The sequence below is a fragment of the Colletotrichum costaricense genome, assembly GCF_030867565.1.
Source record: "Colletotrichum costaricense strain IMI 309622 chromosome Unknown Scaffold_17.1, whole genome shotgun sequence".
In the NCBI taxonomy this organism is placed as follows: domain Eukaryota; kingdom Fungi; phylum Ascomycota; class Sordariomycetes; order Glomerellales; family Glomerellaceae; genus Colletotrichum; species Colletotrichum costaricense.
Window position 1 is genome coordinate 914087 of NW_026848246.1, and position 23817 is coordinate 937903.

The 23817-nt window shown below is 52.2% G+C and overlaps 7 protein-coding genes across 7 annotated transcripts; 4 read left to right on the forward strand and 3 right to left on the reverse strand.

The window, feature by feature from the left end:
• Positions 1–585: 585 nt before the first annotated feature.
• Positions 586–1749, reverse strand: CCOS01_13507 (calcineurin-like phosphoesterase; the record flags this gene model as incomplete). Its single annotated transcript, XM_060461653.1, has 4 exons — positions 586–1046; positions 1127–1381; positions 1439–1672; positions 1734–1749. 4 exons carry the CDS (start codon positions 1747–1749, stop codon positions 586–588), a joined length of 966 nt encoding a protein of 321 aa, XP_060308081.1.
• A 2744-nt stretch (positions 1750–4493) lies between these two features.
• CCOS01_13508 (zinc knuckle) lies at positions 4494–7324 on the forward strand (the record flags this gene model as incomplete). The annotated part of the gene is made up of 3 exons (XM_060461654.1): positions 4494–4843; positions 4974–6950; positions 7222–7324. Coding segments are annotated over 3 exons (2430 nt in total), but the record flags the coding sequence as incomplete, so codon positions are not given.
• Positions 7325–7998: 674 nt separating this feature from the next.
• On the reverse strand, positions 7999–8963 carry CCOS01_13509 (cell surface protein; the record flags this gene model as incomplete). Its single annotated transcript, XM_060461655.1, has 2 exons — positions 7999–8771; positions 8855–8963. 2 exons carry the CDS (start codon positions 8961–8963, stop codon positions 7999–8001), a joined length of 882 nt encoding a protein of 293 aa, XP_060308083.1.
• A 7783-nt stretch (positions 8964–16746) lies between these two features.
• On the forward strand, positions 16747–18186 carry CCOS01_13510 (TTL domain-containing protein; the record flags this gene model as incomplete). The annotated part of the gene is made up of 1 exon (XM_060461656.1): positions 16747–18186. The coding sequence occupies one exon, from the start codon at positions 16747–16749 to the stop codon at positions 18184–18186; it is 1440 nt and encodes a 479-aa protein (XP_060308084.1).
• An 813-nt stretch (positions 18187–18999) lies between these two features.
• On the forward strand, positions 19000–19310 carry CCOS01_13511 (uncharacterized protein; the record flags this gene model as incomplete). Its single annotated transcript, XM_060461657.1, has 2 exons — positions 19000–19241; positions 19298–19310. 2 exons carry the CDS (start codon positions 19000–19002, stop codon positions 19308–19310), a joined length of 255 nt encoding a protein of 84 aa, XP_060308085.1.
• A 1161-nt stretch (positions 19311–20471) lies between these two features.
• CCOS01_13512 (uncharacterized protein) lies at positions 20472–22750 on the forward strand (the record flags this gene model as incomplete). Its single annotated transcript, XM_060461658.1, has 2 exons — positions 20472–20762; positions 20816–22750. The coding sequence occupies 2 exons, from the start codon at positions 20472–20474 to the stop codon at positions 22748–22750; spliced, it is 2226 nt and encodes a 741-aa protein (XP_060308086.1).
• A 170-nt stretch (positions 22751–22920) lies between these two features.
• Positions 22921–23568, reverse strand: CCOS01_13513 (uncharacterized protein; the record flags this gene model as incomplete). The annotated part of the gene is made up of 1 exon (XM_060461659.1): positions 22921–23568. The coding sequence occupies one exon, from the start codon at positions 23566–23568 to the stop codon at positions 22921–22923; it is 648 nt and encodes a 215-aa protein (XP_060308087.1).
• Between the last annotated feature and the right edge of the window lie 249 nt (positions 23569–23817).

The following is a 23817-nucleotide window of genomic DNA, read 5'->3' on the forward strand; positions in this document are numbered from 1 at the left end:
AGGACATATGTGGTGGAACTCGAGGCAGGCATGCAGGACCAACATCTCACTCGCTCACTCCCAACACGAAGAGAATTCAAGAAGGTCAAACTAGGTCGCGGCCAACACGCAGGAAACATGGGTGATGGGCGAGGCCGATGGAAATTCCCTTTTTGTTCTCTTGCTATACAACAACACACACTCACACAAATTTTGCTCTTAACCTCATACACTGGTTATTGCACATGAAGTCACGATTACAAAAAACAAAACAAAAATTGGACGGTTTAGATGGCAGATACTTTTTTCGCTCTGCTGGGCCATCATCTCTTGTGCCCAAGCTACAAAAAATACAGATCCCTTTGGATCCTCATCAGATGTTCGTCTATGGATCGTCCCGTGGCGTAAGGCGTAAGACGTGACACCTTTTCAATGTACTCTAATCGTGGTGGTCTCGTCCACCTCGCCATTGTGATAATGACCTTTCATAAGGACAGCTCGGTGATGCACCTGAATCGAGGCTCAGACCACACACCATTTTCTTGCTCTTGTATAAATCATCCCCTTCTAATATCGTCTAGGCATCGAATGCAGACCCCAGCCGCGTTACAGAAAGTAATCGGGAAGGGAGTTGCCATCTGCCTGCTTCTCTCCACCACCCAGCTGCATGTCTTTATGCTGGTCATTCTCTGGTGCTGCAGCAAAGACGTTGAAAAACCTCTCGCCGGTATCGCTGACCTCCAGAACACTAGCCATATTTCCACATCGGTAGCAGTAGTTAGGCGCACTCCATACTGTACTCAAGCGATCGTCGTATAGAACTTGGAAGCCCTCCTGGCATAGCTGGTGTGCTCTCAGAATGTGGTCCATATTGTTTACAGCCAAGAATTTCTTGACCACTTGTGCGCCAAAGGTATAGCCAGCTCCACGTGGACTGAGAGAGAACTCGTCGCGCTCGGGATCGGGATCAGACCAGACTAGGTCGGCCATGGGGCCTTCGTGAGGAATCTCGCGGAAACGGTCGATGATTACGATTTGGTCGATGGAGTGAATGGATGGGGAGAGGCCTGGAGCATACAAATTAGCAAACTGTCGATACGGGTAGGTAACGGCGTAGGCGCGCGCGTAGAGATGTAGGCTGTCTTACCGCCGTGGACGCAGAAGATCTTGTCGTTGATGACCACGCTCAAAGTCAGAAAGTCGAACATGTCGGTAAAGTAGTGCCATACGTTGGCGTTTCCGTATTTTCTTGAACATTCGGTATAGAAACCATAGGACTGGGTGACGCCGCGAGACTCATGGTTGCCTCGAATCAAATGCACGCGATTGGGGTATCGAAGTTTCAAGCACACAAGCAAAGATATCGTTTCGACACTGAACATACCGCGGTCGACGTAGTCTCCTGTTGGGCAGCCAGTCAGTCGGGCTTTGTATTACCAACTTTTGATCCAAAGCGTACCCAGAAACAAGTAGTTGGTGTCTGGACACCAGCCACCAATCTTGAAGATCTCGATCAGGTCGTAGAATTGACCATGGATATCGCCGACGACGGTGACGGGGGCGCGAACGTGAACGACGTTGCTCTCGCGCATCAGCAGCTCTTTCGTTTTGGCGCAAATGGCCTCGATGACGGATTCGGCGAGAAGTTCCCTCTTATATAAGCGCGAGATGCACTCGTCGAGGTCGACGGAAGCTGTAGCAGCACATCGTGGTCAGGGAAACTGCACAACCTGGGGGACAAGAGCCATTCCTACCTGGGAGCCCGGGCATCTTTCACGTAGTGTTATGCGACAGCAGCTGTGAGGCCGGTGGTATCTAGTTGATTTTGGGGTGGAAAAGGTGTAGCAGGACTACAGCGAAGGGTTGTCGCAAAGGTCGGCGGTTCAAGAAGCAGGTCGTCGGAGACCACTTCTACTCAAGAGGCGGGCGATGTGTATTGGGGAGCTTCGTGGTTGTAGTAACATGATCGAGGACGACGTGTCTTTACATGCGAGCTGGAAGCGCGCGGCGGCAGAATGGACAAAGTGGACGAGTTGAAGCGCAGGCTGAATCGACGAAAGATGGGGGAGAAGGGGGGGGGGGGGTAAATAGTGCACGCCTGTGTTGGGTGGGCTTTGAGTCGTCAAAAAGGACTGGTGGCTCAAGATACCCAGTCGCTCATGGCACAAGAGAGGAAGAGAACGAAGGGAAGCCGTGGCGATGCCCTCGGAAAGAGAGCGTGGTGAGGTAAGCTACCTAAGGCAAGGTAAGGTAAGGGACCTTATTCTTCAGTCGCAGTTGAACATTCTTTTCTGGAATGGTATGGGTGGTAGCTCTTACGGCGGGCAGCGAGGGACGTCATGCAGCAATGGACAGACGACGCCCATCTCAAATTGGAAGCAGCCGGGGGACAAGCTCGGGCCCGGCTGAGAAATCCCATCCAAACATCAGACACTTCACCTGCTCACGTACCTGACCGCGTGCTTACCTAAGGCAGAGTGACATGGAGGACGGGATGTGATTGGGCTTGGTCACATGCTACGGCCCCGCATTCAAACCTGGCAGTTGGCAGACACGGCAGGCTCAAGGCGCTTACGTACACATCAATAATTTAGGGGGTTCTTGTTCGCTACAAGCCCCTACCTTAGCAAAAACGCCGCAGAAGCGCTGGGACTGCACCACGGCGCAAGGTGATAAATGGGCAGGAGGGCCACTACTGGCCAAGGAAGCCCCAGACTTGCCAGGTCAGCAGGGGGGGGGCGCGTCCATCAACGGCTGCCCTGGGCTCATATAAAGTCACCTTCCCACCCCTCCGTCAGGTTTGACATGCCGGGTGCGTCCTTTTCTTTTCCTCACCTCACGCAGTTGCGTCTGTACCAATCACCTGCACTACCATTCTGATGGTACTCGTCCCATTTTCACCGGCCCGACGAGCTTCCCCGTTCATTGTCATTTCTTCCCGCCAGCGGCAGCTTTGGGTCTGCGATTTCCAGAGAGACAACAGAATCTTGGTTGCTATTGCGAGCCCCGGCAGTGGACTGTAGTTCGATACTTTATTTCCTTGGTTGTTTTCAGACGCGTCTATCATTCACACACTGAGAGATGCTGGGCTGCCGACCCCGTCCGTTCAGATCAATTCCTCACCGTCTCCAGGGTTCAAACAGCACCTGATATCCGGATCGTCATAGAAAAGCAGCCACACTCTCCCTTCACCTTGGTTTTCCCTCAAGTTCTCAGGCACCGATATCTCTCTGGTCTGCCAGCTGGTCTTCTTGGATGTCGCGCCCGTCTATCTACCTTGGTCTCCGTTTGAATCTAGAATACCTAGCCTTTCTTTCATTTTTTGTCTTGACCGTTTCATCTTGCTCCTGGTTGAACTCAGATGCCCTGCGCCTCCGTATGCGCGATGGAACAGCATCTAGATGGTCCCAGTTGAGGTATTCGTATCTCTACCTTTTCAAGCCTCGCTCGAACAGCTCCAAATTGCCCTTGAGCGTGGCATAGCATCATAGTCTGCCAATCTAGCCCAATGACAGCAGATGCGAGCTCCTCAACATCTGGCTCATGACAACCTCGAGACTTGAAGACAAAACCAGTCCCAGATGTCCCATGAGATTTGTCATGCAGTCAGATATTGCCCCTCTAGATCCTAGTTTCTCAGATGATCTGGATGCACAAAGACAGTGCTTATTTGCTTCACTACTTATGCATGACATACCAACAGTGTGTTCTTTGATGCTGCAGGCTGCACGTCGAAGTCTGCCCCCCTCAAGGCACAAGGCATGCATCCGTACGACATGCAGCAAATCAAGCTGCATTGTCTGTCAGCTACTTACTGCCTCTTCCCAATGTTCTCGAGTCTAAGCCTGGCTGGACCGTGTCTCCTGCTGTCCTGTCCTGCCCCGAGGCGCCTGCCTTGCGAAAAAAAGAAAGCATGCCCCATCCGGCCCGATGAATTTCCGGCTCCTTTCAGCCTTCTGCGCGGAAGGAGTTGCCGTGGGTGTTCAGCTGTGCCTCACTGGGCAGGTGCATTTGCCCCACTTTACGCCTGAGCCTGGGCGCGCAACCTCCGTCCTTTGGTCAACTTCGTCGCGCTTTCCCACAACCTCATCCCAGTTGCCCTCTCTGGAATGAGACAAAGCCCACGATAGTCGCCTGGTTCGGGCCTCGCCATCAAAATCCCTCACTTTGGAGGTTGGACTACGGCTTTCATTACCAACCCATCTCACCTTTCCCTCCATACTTCGGCCATCAGCAGGCGATGCGCCACTCCAGACTGCCTAGGCGCATTCACTAGAGACCTTTGAAGGCTTCGAGGCATCGTCACCTTGATCAATAGACTGCCTGCCATCTCGTGTCTCAGTCAAATCAAGAGACCATCTCATATCCGCCACTACCTGTTCTGGGTTCGCCCATTATCAAGCATCTCCTTCACCTGCTGTAAGCGCAGCCCGAACACCAAGGTTTGCGTCTCTGACTCTCCTTCTCCTTCTTTGCCGAGCACCTTCTGATATATCAAGTCTTCTCTTATCCAGCTCGTGTTGGCAACCTCATCCGAATCATTTCTGCTACTAGTATACGGATACTTTCACCCTTCTCTACTTCTTGTTTTCTTACCGGGCCACTCCCAGCTCATAGATGCTATCCAGTTTCTCGTTACCTTGGTTACGGTAACACTCCCTACACCCTCATTGATCTCCCCTTCCGGGCTTGGGCTTGGGCCAAAGCTGTACGTCGATCCAAGAGCCAAGACACGACCATCATCAACCATGGCCGACCACGCCCCAGGAATGGGGCCGTCCATGAAAGAGCCAAGCTGCATCAATTGTGGCGGTGTTGGCCATTGGGCTGTGGCTTGCCCGGAACCTGTCAGAGCGAAGCCCGCGTAAGTTTCGTGATGCAGAGTCTTGTCGGACGTGACAACAACTGTCCCTTGCTTCAAGTTTGAATCATGGCTGACTCGACCAAAGTGGACTGTCCCGGAAAAATATTTCGAGTGGCCATGATCATCATAGCCGGGGTGGTGAATATCAACCCGGCGGACGCCGGCCGGGTGCTGTTGTGACCAAGTACTCGGCCCCACCAAGCGGCAATCCGATCGTCACTCGCTACGCTCCGCCCCCGGGTCAACCCCATGCTCCTCCGTACCCCGGCCCCCTGCCTTCATATCCTTCATATCCTCCACCTCCGAATGGCTACCCTCCCCCGCCAACAGGGAACTACCCCGGCTATCCCCAATACTCCCCGCCGCCGCCGCCTCCCCCGGGTGCCCACCCACCACCTCCCGCTCCTCCTGCACCATACCATTATCCACCATCTGGCCAGTATGGCGCGCCTCCGCCTCCCGGTCCGTCTGGACTGCCGCCTCCTCCTTACCAACCACCACCACAATACGCTGGCAGTGCTCCTTACCCTCCTCCTCCTCCTCCATCTTACTCTTCTGGGCCTGGATATCATTCCGGTCCTCCACCTTCAGGCGGCCAGTACCCGCCCTCATATAATTCCACACCTCCGGGAGGCTATCCTCAGCCGCACTATGGGTCTCAACCGCCCCCAACACCGAATACTTACCCTCCCTCATGGGCGCCGCCACCTCCAGGATATGGTCACCCGCCTCCTTTGCCTGGCCCTCCACGTGCTACACCACCGGGGCTCCCGCCAATTCCTCCTCAGAGGAACCAGCCGCCAAGAGACCGAAATGGGCGACATCGCCAAGGGCATAATAATCGAGATCGTTCTCGCCGAAATAAACAAGGCAATCAGTCGAAACGAGATCCTTCGCAGCCTAGACCAAAGTCGGAAAATAAAGCCAGACCAGTGCCAACACTGCCACAGCTCGAAGCCGTATCAAAGGCCGTCGAGGCGCCATCAGTCGCGAGCGACACACCTAAAAGCGTAAACATCAACAGTGCTTCAGAACAGGAAGCTGATGAAGAGTACGATTGGGACTGGGAAGAAGAGATGATCTTCAAAGAACTAGAGAAAACCCACCAGCCAGACCCAATTGCTAAGCCGTTACCAGGGCCTGAGGAATACCACGATAATATTGTGTTGCCTCCGGCGTGGAACGCCACTTGGATTCAGTCTCGATTTGCAACAGAAGGCAATCTCATGGAATTTTCGCGGCCGATACGAGAAACCGAGTTCTTCGTCACGTTGCAGTACGATCCAGCATTCTGGAAGTGCCCTGAGGGAAGTGCTCCTCAACAACCCCCTGAGCCACGAGAGAGGCCCACCACGTTCAAGTCCAGTCGCCTTCCAGGTTTTCCGTCTCTCCCTCCGAAACCTCCTACTCCAGAGAACCGTGAATACCGTCTGGTCAATAATCGAAAGCGGACTTTGGACGATTCAACATACAAGAACCCTCGAGCCAGGGCCGTCCCAGAAGGTGGCGAATGGGCGGATCATCGTCACAAGAGGCACAAGGTTGACTCGCTTCCCGGCTATAATGCCGCCTCACCGCATAATCGGAGATCTAGGGAGGACTCGAGACCGACGGATCGCTATCGTCACCAAAGACCAGAACGCACTGATTCCGATCCGGGCCAGACGCTCCTCTTGTCCTTGGACGAGTCTCAAGACGCCGGCCCATCAAGGCGATTTGAAGACGCGGGACTCCAGGATTCTGGATACTACAGCTCTCGGAACGTTCGCAGACAGACATCGACCAACAATTTCCAGGAAAGGGGGGCATCACCACCTATGCTTCATCGCGGAGCATCACGACCAGACAGTCGGCCACATAGTCGACAGGCGTCTCGGTCCCGATCTCGTTCTCGCCACTCCCGCCGCCGTGGATCTCACAGCAGCCATGATGAATCACGTCCAGCTTCCAGGCAATCTGTAGCGTCCTTTGGTTCTGATGCATCGGAACTATCTGCACTAGAGGCCGAGCTCCTCGGCATTGCTCCCAAGTCCAAGGGAGACCGAGATGGCAAGCCGGATGGAATGAAGATGCGTAAGCGCGTCACTAAAGTTGATTCGGCTTACAGGTAAGTTTTCAATGCATATCGTTTTTGGTTTCTTTTTTTCTTCTTACTAACCCGGCATCGAAGTCGCCGATGGTGATTTTCTCCTTAGCTTCCATCCACAGGGGCGCACTTTCATGATTCAGCAAAAGCCTTACATCTGGGTGTATCATCAATGCTCTACCCGTAAACAACGCAGACAGTTTCTGCGCAATTGTTCGCATCGTTACACTCTAAATGGCAGCAGCCTAGACATAGAGGCACCGCTATAATACATGACAGTCTGGCGGCATAGCATCAAAATCCGGCGTTGGGATGGAGTGAACCTGGCGGCCGAGGATTGGATCTTCGGCCTGGGGAAGGGCGTCATGTGGGTAGAATACTCGTTGAATGGTTGACTATCATCTCGTTTCTTGCAATAGACACCTCCCGTCCATCTCTTTTTTTCTCAGTACATGTATGGCCGAGAGAGGCATGCGAATGGCCAGGGCAAAATCAAATTCACAAGAGAACCACAACGTTTCCTCCACCGCTATTGGTCAAAAGTGTTTAGTTTCCTGTCCGCCTGACACAAGTCCGGTGTCAAGTCATTGCAAGACCGAGCAGAAGGGATATGGCCTGTGCATCAGGAGTCTATTCAGCTTCGGACGAGGGCAGTGTTTGCCTCAAAGCGTTGCCTGATTAGTGTCCTCGGGTCATTTTGTCTGTTCGACTTTAAGCAACTGCCTTGCCGGGTGATGGTAGTATCGGTGAAGAGGTCTGACTGTCAGGTTGACGAATTATGATGTTTGTTATGTTGACATTATCACACAGGATCACATCACAGCGAGCGTGTAGAAGAGGTTTTTCAAACTCCGATCGGCGTCAATTGCCTATGGAAAAATGACGACCTAATAAGAAAAGTAGTATGTAGGAAATAAAGAACGGCCGTTTCCAAAAAGCTCTATACCCAAGTTTGGAATCCACCAAGCCTCAGAAGTCCCTGACTTCCTGCAGCGTCGATCGAGTCCTCCAAACTCCCAGGTTTGACACACCGAGAAGATCCTCATCAAAGAATCGCTGGACGAGTCGCTTATGCGCGGTTGTTGAGCTCCATGCGCTTCTTGAGACGGTAGGCAATGGCGCGCTTGCGGCCGGCGGCGGACTGGGTGAAGGCAGCAGAGCCACCGAAGGGGCCGGCACCAGCACCGTTGCGGACACGGACGACGCAGACGTTGGAGGCCATGCCGACCGTGCCGTCGCAGGTCATGCCAGCGGGCATCTGGACCTTGATGGGGAAGTCGGTGTTGGTGGCAAGGGACAGACCCTGGACGCCGAGGCCCGGGACGTCAGTGGTGACCTGAGCGCTTTGGAATGCCTCCTCCTTGGTGCCGCCGGAGGTGCCGTCGACGTCGGCGGTCATGGGACCGGCGCCATCCTGGTTGATCTGGCGGAAGGTCATGGAAATGGTGCCATCATCGGCGGCGGTGGGCATGCCCTGGGAGGCACCCATGCCAGCAGTGGCGGCGACGCGGGCCTCGGGGGGACCGCTCTGCTTGTTGCCCTTGTTCTTGCCACCGCCACCGAAGAGGCCGGCGAGACCCTGGCGAGCGTAGAGCTCGGCGCGCTTCATGTTGGGGATGTTGTCCTCGACACCAGTGCCAGATGCGGCGCCGTTGTTCTTGGGGGCGGCAGCACCACCCATGAAGTTGTTGACCATCACGGAGGCGTCAACGGGGCCGTTGCCCTGAGTGCGGCCGAGAGGGCCAACCTCACCGGAGGCGATCTCGCGGTCACGGATGATGGCAGTGTCGGCCTGAGAGCCGCAGCCGTTGGAGGAGCAGTCACGGGGGGTTCCATCAGCGACTGAAAGGTGAGTGAGTTAGTTATTCATGTGTAGGTGTGTGGAAGAGCAAACCATGTTGCTCAGGAAAGTGGTAAAAGCTTACTGGTGAGACCGGGCATGGTGACGCCGTTGGCGCCCTCGACGGACATCAGCGTGCCGTGGGCAGAGACGGTAGCAGCCAGGGCGGCGACGAGGAGCGATTGGGAGCGCATTTTGAATGAGAGATTCGAGCTTGAGGGAACTAGGTTGAATCGGAGTTGGTTTTAGAGATTAAGAGATCCTATTCGTGAAGAGCCACCGGGGCTGAGATAGGTAAGGAAAGTGGAAAGGGTGAAGAAGTGAAAGGCTTGCTTTGTTGATGCTGTGTGATGAGGTAGGAAAGAAGGTTAGACGTGATGGTGTGGACGGGACTGTTATATAGAAGGTCTCGACTGGACTTGCTTGGCATTCCATATCATAGTCAGGGGAGACGAATTTGACAAATTCCTTGGGTTGAGATGGGACGGATTTTGGGTGGGAGGTTCGGAATCAGATCGTTCCATGCTGGACCACCGTCGTAGCAAGCAAAGCAACGAAGCAGTGCGGTGCAGGCAGAGACAAGGCAAGGCCAGGCGGGTGGGCAAGCAAGCATGTAGACGATGAGGTTCCAGGGTCTGTTCTCAGCTGAACCTCACCTCCTTCTCCTCCTCCCATACACGCGCGCTCATACGTACACAGAGGTACATTAGCGGCAAGGAGAGACATAGACTCGCCCTTGCCGGCCTACCTTGCATCCCCGATCAGACCTTGCACCCTGCAACCCTTCGTCAGTGTCAGTGTGTTCCCAATGGCTAGGACCTTGAAGCCGTCAGTCGAAGTCAACCTCAAGCATGGCTCGGTATCGCGTCGGCTCAAGCAGCATAGGGAAACAAGAGGAGGGGCGTGAGTGGGCTGGCTGGGGGCGTGTGAACCTCGGATTCTGTCCTTTGATTGACTTCATAGCTGAACGCGAGGAAATTGGAATTGTGAAAACCCTTCACCGTGATTCAACCAGGTGAAGTTGGGACGACAAGACCACGGCGACGTCGGAGGCGGGTCACTGGACGGTAAGCGTGGACATGCGATACGAAGGAGGCTGGGGTTTAGAAGTTGAAGCATCACAAACGGATCGCCAAGAGGCAGCTCAGAGCAAATCGCATCTACGTTGCTGGAGTCGTCTTCCAGAAAGAGAGACGTGGAAGCGTCCCGAGAATCCACCCGCCCACATACAGATCCTGGGGGTGCTGCTAGGCTTGGATGGGTTGGGGCTACTGCGCCTCGTTGCCCTTGGTAAGGTAGTTGCTGCGCGCGCGCGTGTTTGGTGGTGTACGGCGTGTTTAGAAGACGGAATGATTTGAGTGATGTGCAGTTTGGATATGCGGCGAGGGGCTCGCGATGTGGAGGATGCGCGAGGATGTGTCGATGTGCTGCCGGGTTGCTAGCTCGACGCTCGAGGCTCAAGGGGGAGAGACATTGAGGGACGATGTGTGGGATCATTGGGATGTGAAGTTAGGTTCTCGGGTGCATGAAGCTTGGCGAATCTTTGCTCGCGAATCTGTTTCAGTGGAGGTCTTGGCGACGAATGGCCGTGCTGTGCCTTGAAGTTGATTTGAGTGACGATGTGAGAAGAACACAGCAACTCAGGGACTATGGAACTCTGCCAACTCAGGAACACGCGCGTAGCTTGTAGTCAGCAAGTCAGGTTTTAGGTGTAGGGGACGCACGAGAAGAGACAACCAGAGTTCCGATTGGTTCAAGAGTCAGAAACTTGATGCAGCCTTCTTACGGTAGCCAAGAAGTTTACGGTTTCGGTGATCGGACTGGCATGCTTGGGACCTAGGGAAGATCTGGAGTCGCCAGGCCAGAGGTGAAGGGGAGATCTTCTGTGGCCTACCGCTACGGAATGGAGTATCTACCGCGATGTTCACAGGGACTCTCGATGCGCAACCGTTGAGCTCCGTCCGCTAAGCCTTCGAGGACCCGTTTATTTCCCCTGGCTAAAAGTCTTGGTAGTAAGGATTTGTATCGCCTCAGCCCTGAAGCAGGCCTCAAGAGTCTCCAAGTCCAGGCTCGGAAACGCTGGTCCACGTTTGGGAGTCAGGAAGTGCGGCCGTTGCCCTGGCCGTGTGTACGGGGAGAAGTACTTTTCTTTGGTTACGGAAGACATGCCATGGTTGGCGGTGATTGCGGTTTTACGCTTGATTAGCTGGCGCCGGATGCATCTCAAGGCTGGTAGCCCTCTCCACATCCGGGGTAAGTAGGTAGTTAGAGAGACACGGTCTCGGGGTGTTCGAATAAGCCTAAGATGAGATCTGCTGATGCCGCTGCAGCCTAGGACAGCGATTTTGGAGTGTTCGTGTTCCTCCGGCGGGCGATCACCCGCGATGTGCGTCCGCGATATGCACCCGAGTGGTGCGAATGGAAGGTTTGCCTGTCGGCACCATGGTACGACTATCTGTTTCTATGGATCAAGGAGGGGTATATGGTGAGCAGAAAACCTTGTGGTGATGAGGTTGCTGCGTGGTGACGAACAACGAGCGAAGCAATGCATGAGAGATCGACTCAAGATCCCGCCGTTGTAGCCTGCACTAACGCGAGGAGCAAACAGTAGAACGCGGCCTGCAGCAATGGAAGCTTTCTAGCGGGCCTGGAGGGCTGAATGTCAACCAGAAGTGATGTAGACACGCTCTCTGTCTGTGGCTCCCCTTTCTGATGGGTGGTGTGTTATGACAGACAGCTCAGTGTGGTTGTCAGTGCTCCCCCTTCCCCATAACGATGAGTCTGACCTGAGGTGGCCGTGTGACCATAGGAGAGCGGAAGAGCGTCCGAGTCACGTCAGGCCGTGCGAGGGATACAGTTGTTTCTTCAACGTGGTGGCTAGGAGCTAGTGTGACTCTGCGAGTAAGAACGTAAGACAAGCAGCATTCGCAAAGACACGGAGAAGCAGGCCCGGCCTGTGACTGACGCGAGCGTTTGTGTTCGGAGAATTACGGCGGGGAGAATACCTTGGAGACTATGTACGGAGTAGGGGGGCAGCAGATCTCATCACCTCAGCCAGGCGTGGGCGTGGCAGGGGTTGTAGGTGAATCAAGGATAGCAACGTACCGAGGCCCCCTGCTTGAAGCTTGAAACGGGAACCAAATTTAGAGGCAAAGCTTGGACTGTTTAAGCTCGTGGCATCCGAGGCAGCGGACAGCCAACTAACACCCTCTCGAATCTTGATAGGCTCTCTAAGAGTCCTGCACATGGATGTACGTGTAATTATCTACATACTTGCATACTTAGGTAAGGTAGCAGAAGCACGTTGATGCAAGTGTGTACGGAGTACATGCAAGTGTAAGTGTAAGTGTGTGCACAACGTACACGTTTCCTCCGCGTCATCAAACAAATATGCTTAATTGTGCATGGCAGTAGTCTTGTCTCTGCTTGGGCCAGTCCTACTTTACCTAACGAAGTTGGTTGATTGCTTTCTTTCTGACCTTCGTTTTCGGCTTCCTTCCCGTGCCTGTGCTTGCTCCTGGTGGCTCTCTTATTCCCCGACCATACTCCATCATCCACGACTAATGCAGGCACAATGCTAAACCAATCTGTCATCCCGCAACTTTAACATAACCCGCCCTTGGCGCATCTTGTCTTCAGTCAGTTCAGCCTATTGACTTTTTCTCACAACTATACACGGGCTACTTCATGCCCTATGCTACCTTGCCATGGAACAATTGCTTGAACTTCTTTCCAAATCAATACGGTGCAACTGCCCGTTATAGTATCTCGCTTTCGTCCCTTAAGCCCCTAGCCCCTCGGGATGGTTCGCTCCCATCCTCACTCTGTCTTCACCTTTCTCTGCCAAGACGGTTCTAGATTCAGCGCCACCTCTCCTTCGGCACAGCCATGGCGACATGGCCCAAGTGGTAGACAGCCCGCCACTTGACCCTCGTCACCCGTAGATGGGCTAGCCCTGCTCCCGGTGGCTGACATGACATGTGGCTCCCGTCCGCTCTGACATGCCACCAGCAGGCGCAACACGTCTCTCAGACCTCTTCTGTGACAACCTTGGTACACCTGGGCAGACGCTGCCGGTCAACGGCAAAATCAAACTTGGGATAGCTGTTTGGGCCACTCGCCCTCCGCGACCTCTAGCGCGCTTCTCACGTCCGCGACGGCAAGGTCACACACCTGCGATCTCCAGCCCTGTCGCTCACCGAGCTAGCGAGAAATCCGCAACGTTTGTAGGCCGGCATTGATGTTTCCCCGACCAACTGAACATCGGTCCGCGGCGATCGATCTCATCATTCAGATTCCTCTTCACCTTGCCTCAGCGCGGATCACGATGCCTCCGTTTCCTGCCGTCTCTTCGAGGGGCTAACCGGTTTCCATTCCTACGCCCCTTTATTTCCTGAATGGTAAGTAAATATGTTTTCGCTGCTCGCCGATGGAAAGATCCTTGACGCACCCTGGCTTCTTGATCATTCCGGAGTCCCTTCTCAAAACTCAGGCTCTTGGGGCCTTGGGCAGAACGAACTATCGAACCAAAGCCAGTCGTTGACTGATTCCAGGCACAGTTGCCAGGTTGGCCCGGGTTTGCCTTCAGGCAACTCTACAAGGACTGTGCAAAATCCGACGAAATGATTTCAATTCCTATGGTTCTGCCAAATAACCTACGCGGAGGTCCCTGGTCAGTACAACCCATCTCCCCTTTAACCCTATTCGCCCCAAACGCTCCCTTGTCTGACATTCGTCCCTTTGTCTAGCATCGCTCCCTTTCTTTGGCGAGCTTCGACGAATGCGAGCGTCGAGAAGACGAGATGGCCTAGCTGTTGACCAACTCCTTGCCATCTCATTACCGCATCATCCTTACACTCCAGCTTACTGGTAAAAACGTTAACAACGAGCAAATTGAATTGGTGTTCTGCTCATCACTGTGTTCTCCAACATACCTTAAGGTGCTGATTTCAGCTTCCTGCACGCCCGTTCCAACCTGCATTACCGATATCCTTTCATCATTCGCTGACGGCGGTATCTTGACCAAACAGATGGCATCTGTGCCCACATTTGGCTTCAGACCGAACGTTAAACGCGTCGTATGATCCCAGAGAAAGCGACACCGAGTTTGAGGGTCGTGGAGTAAAACTGAGCCGGGGCTCATGATATCAACAGTGAACGGACAAGTTGACTACTGCGCCTGGTTATGCTTAATCACCTCATACACAGAGACTCAGGAGCTGAATGGGTCTGACAGCAATTTGTCAATTTGCGGTGCCATCTCCGAGAGCGGTTCAGATGATTTGGGCAATGGAGAAAGCTCGTGCAACGTTCGTCCACAGCAGCCATTTCCCGGGTAAGCTCGCTTGCGGTATGAGTCTCTTGCTGTCTCGCGGCTTCTGAGACGACGACTGATGGTGATAACCTGGTTGCCGCTTCTATTTCTGGCCTCGCAACCCAATCAAGCGTCAGGCTGTCTCTGATCGGAACTCTTTGATGGCCTCATAGGCCCATCAGTCTCCGTGCTTAGAAGTGCTCGTTTTGCCCCATATTCACTCCTCTCCATCTGGACTTCATTTCATCCTCAACTGTCGCTCGAACCAATGCTATGCTGATATGAGATTGCTTGAGACCGTCTGTCATAGAATCCAAATTTCGTACTGCTAACTTGTCAGACTTCATCTTTTGTGATCTAACTGCGATGCATGCCATGGACTCGCAGGAGACGTTGGGAGTTACGGATGTAGCTCTTGGCTCCCCTGTCACCTTTCACTTGTCGAACGAATACGAGTACGTTATAAAGAAATTGCAAGAGAGGTACCAAAGCTCGTGTCGAATACTGGTTGTCAGAGTGAGTATCCAATGTATAGTACCGTCACGTCGGATACCTTACAATCCTCTCAATCACGGTGTCTCCATCCCACCATCACTTCATACAAAGTGTTTTCATGGTGGCAGCCTTCGGAGGTGTCGGTCACGTTCTCGACGCTAGTTGGTCCTTCCTTTACAGCTTCTAGGCGAACGGACACAAACTTCGAAAAATCAAATTGGTGAAACGAACCCCTATAGTTTCAACCTTCCCCACTTGCGGAGGAGCGTATACAAATCCCCAGGCGGTTCTCCGGTTTCGACTTTCATCCTGTTCAACTTCGGGACGATTGTCCAGTGAGCTGGAATACCGAAACCGGACCGGCTGAAGGAGCCGAGGCCGCTGTGCGCCCGTTGCCAAGACTGCTACTGTGGCGTTGAATCTGATTTCATGAGAGTCTGGTCTGGTGAAGAGGGGCATAGTACTTCATTTGTGAAATGCCATTATGTAAGGTGCAGGTATCAGAGTTAGCCGTTCAAGGGAAATTTGACATTGCTGTTAGACTCGAGCCAATTGTTATTCTCTTCAAGACAGCTGCTTGATTGTCGTTGATCGGTTTCTGTGACACTATCGGTCTTTGAGACCAATGGTATTGGCGAATTATAGGTTGACGTTGCTTTCCATCTCTATTTCTCGTGCGGAATCTCATGACTCCTCGCCAATAACCTTGAACGCGTGCTGGGCAGCTTGCTTGGTGCATCAATGATGTTCCAGCCGGCGCAGACTTGAGCTGCCCACTTTCTACCGTCCTAGCTTGACAAACATCCAAGTGGCAAACTAAACATTGCAGCAAACTTTTGACCAGCTTTTTGTTGAGTTAACTGATAAGATAGACTCATTTTATAAGTAGATATCGAATTAAATGGCCATCCAAAATGAGAGATTAATCTGATACATCATACTTATAAGGTGACTAGCAGCGCATATTTGGTCTTGTGCCCAATCCTCCGATGAATGCTCAGAATCGATGCCACCTTAAAAGTCACACATCATCGCCATTATCTTCTTTCTGAACGTAGTTACAATTGTAGTCAGCTTTTGTCTGGCTCCTGTTCAGGGCCAAGTAGCCAAGGTTGATTGCTAGTCTTCGGATTGAGCTTTCAGCATCGTAGGCGTGCGCGTGTGGAATTCTCGGCAAATATCTTTAGACTCGACCCTTAATATCATCCAGGGCTCAAGGTATCATGTTTAAGGACGAGTAGGATGCTGATACTAAGGGTCCTTTGCACTTGATCTGAAATACTGGCACACTCCTCAAATATCCACATGATATCAATGGATTTGAAGATGAAGCCTGTGCCTGGTGATCTTTGGCGTTCGAATTGAGGTACCTTTCCACGCAGTTTTAGTTCTGGACGAATTTGAAGTCACCGCAACTTTCAAATGCTTCTTGATGACTAACAACAAGGATTTAGCATGCTGTCATGCGTTGCTAGACAGAATGAGATCGCGTGCTCGTATGGCCTCTCACGACTTGATGCTCCAGACCCTGGTTTCTCTTAATAACGTGACGGCGGATTGTGCGTCGTGCATTACGAAATCCATAAATATTCATTCCAAGTCAAAGCTAATCATCTGTTTTCATTGGAGGGAACCAAACACGATTACGTTTCTCCGGAGTGAAGTTGAAGTATATGCTGTTTGTGTGACTACACTCAAAGGAGGGGGGCGCAAGGATCAAAGTGAGCAACTCGACTGAAGTCATCGAGCTGGATCAAAAATGTATTGATTTTATTCGGAGTGAGCTCGGCTTGGATTACGTTTATAAAGCTGGTTATGTCAAATGGAAACCGCAAGAGTAGAGGTTAGGTAATGGAAATCCGCGTTCTCTCTTGGCATGCCTCTTGGCCACTCTAACCTGGTGAACGATGCTACGATTCTCCAGATGATTAGATAACGAGAGACATCTTAACTCCTGGGGAACCACTGGTTGTTGGATTTAAAGGGTTCTATGGATCACACAAGAGATTCCTAGTTTCCTCATGACGTCTAACTCCACCACAGGTCCGCAGCCACGATCTAACTGTCTGTCCCCGATCATACGACATCTAAGTCAACAACATCACCTTAAGAAGAGACTCGAACCTCTCACAAAAGCATGCTTTTACTGTTCTCCAGGTTCAACCAGAATGTACGCGTATGTCCAACCAGCCAGTCCTTGGCTCTCGGAACACATCAAGTCCTACATCCGAACGCACGCGCCGGATGCCATATTCATCGACAACTTCGATAATTTCCCGACCAACTCCAAGATAGTCTTTCAATTTTGTGATGGTTGGGCCTTGAATCGGAACTTCAAACTCTTGAACTCAGCGACCACGAGCCTGATCAACGCCTACCCGAACAGCGACGCTTTGGCTCGGAAAGACTATCTTGCCAGAGTTGTGGAGCTGTGGATAGCTAAGAGACCAGAAAGCATCCTCAAAAGTCATGTGCCAGCTACAGTCCGTCTATCGTTAGACTATGCCGAGTATGTCGAGGAGTCTTTGACTGCTGCAGACGACCTTTCGCTCCTGTATTCACAAGAGACAAATGAGAGCAAGCCCCCATCAGAACGCGACTGGTGGATTATGAAGCCGGCAATGGTCGACTGTGGTGCTGGCATCAGACTGTTTAGCACAGTAGATGAGCTTGCCGATCATCTCGAGCTTGCAGAGTACGAGGTTGAAGAAGAGGACGAGAGCATCCTGGTATACAAGAGTCAACAACCTCTCCCAGATACGACCCCATGTTCAGAAAAGGGCGACCCGGACTTCTCGCCAACACTATCTACACCTGGTCTAGACTCTCTTGATTTGCTAGTTACTGCCACAGGCGCCTTGTCGCTAAAGCAAAACTTGGAAGCGATCCAAAGAAGCCCAAAGCCCCAGCACATTTTCAAGGAAGGCGGTCGTATTCCGTCAGCCCAGATGCGCGAGTTCGTCGCTCAGCAATATGTTGTCTCTATTCCGCCGATAGAGAAAAGAAAGTGGCACGCTCGAGCCTACGTTCTCTCTGTAGGCCGTCTCAAGGTCTATGTGTTCAAGGAACTGCTTGCACTTCTTGCCGGAGAAGATTACGAACCGCCCTGGTTGTACCCAAGCCTCAAATCCTCTCTTACCAACACAGCCCTTCAAGACGAAGATATTTTTGTCAATCGAGAGTCAATGAGAGACTTTTGGGATGTTCCAGATGATTTGCTGCCCGGTGACTGGAAGGCGCACGTCTTTGAGCAGATCTGCGCCGTTTCCGCGGAGCTGTTCCGAGCTGCTGTACACACAATGGCGGACAAGTTCACGACAGTGGACAAATGCTTCGAACTGTTCGCGGTGGACTTTCTCATAGACTCAAGCGGAACCGCGTGGCTGCTTGAAGTCAATGAAACCCCGGCATTCTACAATGTTGGAATTGCAGGACCTTTGGCACTGCGCTTGATGGAGTCTGTCATCTGTGTGACTATGGAACATATGGGAATGGCTCAGCCTAAAGGTCATAATCACACTTCTGCGAAAGAGGGGCTGATTCAAGTATTGGACGAGACTGATAAGCTTGCCAAGAGCAACATCACGGAAATTCTGCCCGAAAGCTAATTGCAATCCAATCGACTACAAGACCAGATAAGGGATTCTAAAATCCACACTGAAATATGCTTAGACTCATTGAATCCTAACATTCTTTATCGCTTTCTTTGAATATGATATTTAACCTGGTCATTGGGAATTGGTTTTGGCAAATGTTGCCATGTCTGATGCTTGCATTGAATCAGTTTCGTCGGTAAGGGCAACTGGGGTTAGTTGGAAGGCCGCTCTCACATGGAGAAATATTCTAGAAGAACTACCCCGCTTCGGCTTTCTCATCCTTAATTCTGCATCCCATGCCTGTGTCAAGACGAGCATTCCATTTCGCGAAACCTAAGTCGTGATCCAAACTAGGAGATTCAGATTCCAAGTGCCAGGCGATTGCTTTGAGGAGCCATGCTACGCACAAAGATTACTTCTTTTAGTCTCTATTATGAGTCCCTTAGTATAAGAAAGAGGTTCCATGATATAGGATGATCTTAAGGTACGCTTGGAGTGGACCTGTCTCGAGATTGTGGCAGGAGTCAAGTTCACCCTCATGTGCTAGGGGCCGCCTGTCAAGTTTGAGACAACCGCGAAACCGGCCTGTCATCCCATTTGTGACAACACATGAGCTTCACGCCCTGGTTCACGCAATGCATATAAAGGCTTCAGGTAGAGCAGAAAAGTGAATATTTAGCTTTTGAAATAAGCATCTCATTTCCAAAGTTCAGACTTCGCTCGAGTTCAATCGATTAACCTTCCGGCTGGCCCAATCCTCTTTCCTAACACTGAACCCTCGAAATCTACCATTCCATTTCAACTCCCATTATAAAACATCGAATCATGAAGCTCTCCTCTATTTCCTCAGTCACCCTAATCGCCTTTTTCGGCCTTGCTGCGGCCTCGCCTCAGCGCGGCGGTAGCCGACAGCAGCAAGCCGCGGATAGGAAGGCTCTTCAAGATCTTGCCGGGACTGATGTTGACCCTAATCTTGAAAACGGCACTACGCTTCTTTCAAGTGGACAAGGGGAATGCATTGCCGTCTCCGGGAAAGCTGTCTGTTCTGATAACACAGGGGCTACATTGTGAGTTGACAAAGGATGTGGTATTCTGTGGATGTGTTTACTAACAGCTATGGCAGTAATCCTAATTAAGGGCACATTGTATAAAGATCGAAAAGAAGCTAGAGTTGGGCAATAACCTATTGGAAATACATTCAGCTTTCTTCACGATGATATTCAAATCATCTTGCTGCCGATTGTGGCCTGCGTCATCCCAACAAGGCACAAGATGCCTGGAGGCGCGGATAGGGCTAGAGAGGGAATCTGTGAATGCCGTTGAAACAAAATCTGCCTACATTTGGGATCTTTCGCTTCGTTTAGTCGAGTTAAAGAAGTATAAGTTTGCTTGGGTTGAACTTTTGCTAATTTGTCGACGATTATTGTCTGAACATGTCTCTGTGCTTCGACTCTCCCATCCCTTCACTCCAACATCGGGAAAGTCAGCTATCTGGATGATGCAGAAAGTAAGCTGCATTGTATCAAACCCGAGAAGCTCTTTCCACTGCTTGAATTGACTCGATCGCAGCCGAAGTTCACCAGTAAAATTAGAGACTGGGCATGAAGACGGGAGTAGAAAAGCTATGTACCTGACGAGGGAACCCTATTGTGTGTAGCATCGATAAACTGGGTGGGTTTGTTTTTTGGTTGGTTAACCGTTGGTAATGTGTCTAAACTTTAGTGATACGGATACTCGGAGAATAGATAGGCAGTAACGCCATGTTGTACGCACAGACACCGCGCTCTAATTGATGATCGATAAGGTAAAGTATAGAGATGTCTTTGATAAATCTCAACGAGTCTGCTACTGACTCTGGAATGTTTGCAAAGCCCAGTCTCTGCGAGCCTGGAGCGAGCATCTTCGTAAAAGAAAAGAAACAGTCCGCTCACCTTGAAGCTGGGACAATGTAATTACACCGCGCATGAGTTGGTGCAAGGCGAGTCGAAGTGGACTAAGGTGAGGACAGATAGGCCAGGCGGAGCCTTGACGTGCCACTGATAGCGCAGGCAGTCAACCGCTAACCGAGATTCTGGGGACCCCTGGCGCGCTAAAGCGTTGCTGGGCTGGGCTGATCCCTCCACCGCCGTTTCCTCCCCACCATCAACACAACAAATGCGCTGCCTGCATTTGGAACCGATTCAATGCGACACGCGCCTGCGTAGATGACATCCCCCCTATACTCCATCCGAAGGGAGACGCAAGACAAGAGTCAACTTTGATTCTTCGAGGCCGCTTCTTGAAAGCAAAATGTCGTCATGGCGACTCTGCCACCCAATTCTCTGCTTGCACGGTCACGCCAACCGCGATCGGGCCCGTCGACCAAGACCCTGAGCGCACCCCTCAACGCCTCGATATCTACGAGTACCGCGCCTACCACCAATGCCTCCCTCTTTTTGACCAACCTTCGCTTGTTGGACTTTACCTCGTTCCCAGACTGGCCAGACTTCGATGCGCAGACTTTCTCTGTGCAGAAAAAGCGCATCCACTGCGTAGAATGGACTCTCTACCAGCTCTTTGTGCTCTGGGACCCGGAAGAGGCGCGGAATGTATGTGCAAATAGCGTGTGTCCTGGACTCTGCTAATCTTTGGTGGTTTGCAGAAGCTTCAACCCTTCTTTCCGCCCAGAGACCATGTTCAATCCATGAACCTACGAGCTGCCCTCCTGCGAAGCCTCGACCAGGCCAAGAAGAATGGAGTCCTCGGACGAGACGCCGTGGTTCGCAAGACCATGCTAGATGAATGCAAAGGGGAGAGATTGGAAGAAGTTCTTGCCGTATTCTCGTCCGCCGTTTTGAAAAAGATGGTGGCCGAAGTGACAGAAACCGAGCACGAGTATCCAGCCATCGCCCAGCAAGTTGCGTTAGAAAATCGGGGTTACAGTGCCGAACGGACGGAGCTTGTGACTCTTGCGCTTGCTCACAGAGCCTCCATTACCAATGCTATGCGGAAGAAAAATGAGGCCAGGAAAAAATATCGCGACCTTGCTGAAGTGTTGAGCCAGAAGGAGAAAGGCATTGCACGGAGGAAGGAGGAAATCAAATCCGCTCGAGAAATAACAAGCGCGCGAGACCTACCAGACAATCTCAGGTCGGATACTTGGAGGACGGTGCGAACGAACTGGGCTGGGAATGAGAAATGGATGGAGACTCTTCTCTACGGTGACTCCAACGCCCGCAAGGATGGCCTGTTGTCGGCCCCCTTTGACAGAATCTGGCGGCGCTTGGAGTCTGGCCGACTTACCGAGTTGGAGACGCACGATACAGGGCTTTTGGAGCAATTGGACGACCGTGTCAGGACGCAGAGGGAGAGACTCGCGAGATGGCAGGAATTCCGAGCCGGCATGTTCGGCGAACGACGCAAAGCCAGCACGTCCAAGATGTCACAGCCAACGAGAGCAAAACGTGGTATCGACCTCGAATTCGACTTCCATGAGAGCTTGCATCTGGGAAAGACGAGCCCGAAAAGGCAGCTTGCAAAGAAGAGCACTTCATTGTCAAGGAATTACTCCAATCTTTTGGATGACTGTCTGGCAGAATTGGCTGAAGTAGGCTCTCTGCCTGTGGTTAAGCTCACCGAGACATTGGGCCCACGGACTCGCCAACATGAGAAGCCAGATGGGATTCTGGCTACGAGGGAAAGCCTCGGAGACGAGACCATCTCAGAACTCAGCGAATTAGAGGACGATTTGCATGGAACAAACAATCTACCCCGGCGTCCGTCGCTGCAGGAACCCCATCTCAGACGTCTCGAATGTCCCGCCATCAGCATTTCTTCCCGCACCAGCAGTTCTGACCTGCCAGCCCCGCTACCTAGCCCATTGCTACTACCGCCAGAGTCGCAAGATGAACTGGCTATCCCTCCGCCGACCCCCCCTTTACCGGACGAAGACGACATTACGGAGGCGATCCCTAACCGCATTGCAACTCCGCCCCTGGAAGAACAAGGCGAGGCGGAGGTTCCGTTTGAAAGGGAAGACAGCTCACCCGAGCCACCCAAATCACCAACACAAGAGCTGGCAGACCAGATCTTGAAGGACATAGACGTTGCATCCCCCTCACCTGTCAAGCGCTCCAAACCACGTCATACCCTGTCCCTCGCAGAGCGGACGCGGTTGTCAATGGCTCGATCCTCGCGTAACGTCAGATACGACCCAGACGACGAGGATGACACGCTGACCCTGAGACCATCCTTTGCCAGTGCTAATCGCCGGACTGGGGAAGTTACGATTCGCGTGACTGATGAGGACGACCTGGTGGCTCGCACACGCAAGAGCATGGTTGGGTTTGAGGCCGTCCACCAAAAAGCACAACTGGACAGACAAAAATCGCTGAAGAAGTCACGGCCTCGAGCCCGAACCGAGAGCCAGATCCCCGTCGTTGAGGAGGAGACGATGGAGCTGGACCCCGATGCATCGATACTTGCCGAGGAGTTGATGGCCGTTGAAGACATGGAAGCTGTATTCCGTAGCCGGCCGAGGATCAAGACGAGCCCGGCCCCCTCACCGTCCAGGAAACCACTTGAGAAATCTCTGTAGACACCTATACACACTCTGCGCCCTCGAAATACAGAGTTCAAGCCGCTAATAACACCCCAAAGTAACGCATTGGGACAACAAAATCTTTGTGATCTCTACATATTGTACATCTTGTAAACACCATGTGCTACATCTTCTCCAGGGATATTGTCACATGCTAAGGGTCGCTCCTACCAGCCTTGATTCTTGAGCTCCATGACTCTCGCCACTGTTGCCTTGAACCCTTCCTTGAAACGAGCCCTCCATCTCTCGCTCTTCTGTCTCTTACGCTTCTTTCCTGGGCGCTCATGGAACTTCTGTAGTTGGAATTGTCTCTTGATCTTGTTCTTCCTGCAGTTGAAGTCAAGAAGCTTCAGTGCCTTGGCCAAATCCGTCTTGCTGGTAAGGTGTACGGTTCGACCAGTCTGTGGACGTGTGCGCAGGTCGGGCTCTTGCTTGCTAGTGGGGTAATGCTTCTTGAGGAATTCATCCGATTCCATGGCGATAATTTTGGAAATATCAAATGTGTCAGAAGTGGCGTCGTATGCGTAGGGACTATCGGACTTCTCCTGAGAAGGGGCAGCCGCGTCTACGGCCGGCGGCGGAGGCGGCGGTTGGGCGTAGTTCGTCGGGGAGGGCTTGGAGAACAGGCCTTCAAGGTTTGACCGTGAACCGGAGCGAGGAGGAGCCGAGAGGATTGAAGAGGTCGCAAAGGCACGCGGGTGAGCCCATAATGGCTGTCGGAACGCTTGTGATGCATGCAGAGAGGGACTGCGGATGGTGCAGGTGGTGAGCAGTCTTTTGCTCAGCAACCCGATTTCCGACGCCCTAGAAGACATTGGTTAGTTAAGAATCAACAGTGAAACGAGGAGAGATGCTCACATTGCGATTGAGTGTCGCCGAGGCCAGGCGAGCACAATGCAAAGGAATCCGATTTGGCGCAGCTTTGGCGATTGACCTTACAATATTTCCTTCCAAAGCCCAGACCTGACGAGTCGCGAATTCAATCGATTGGGAGCTTAATCGGCGAAGGGTATCTCCGAGATGCCGAGGGACCCACCATTGAGTATCGACCAATCAAAGAGCTG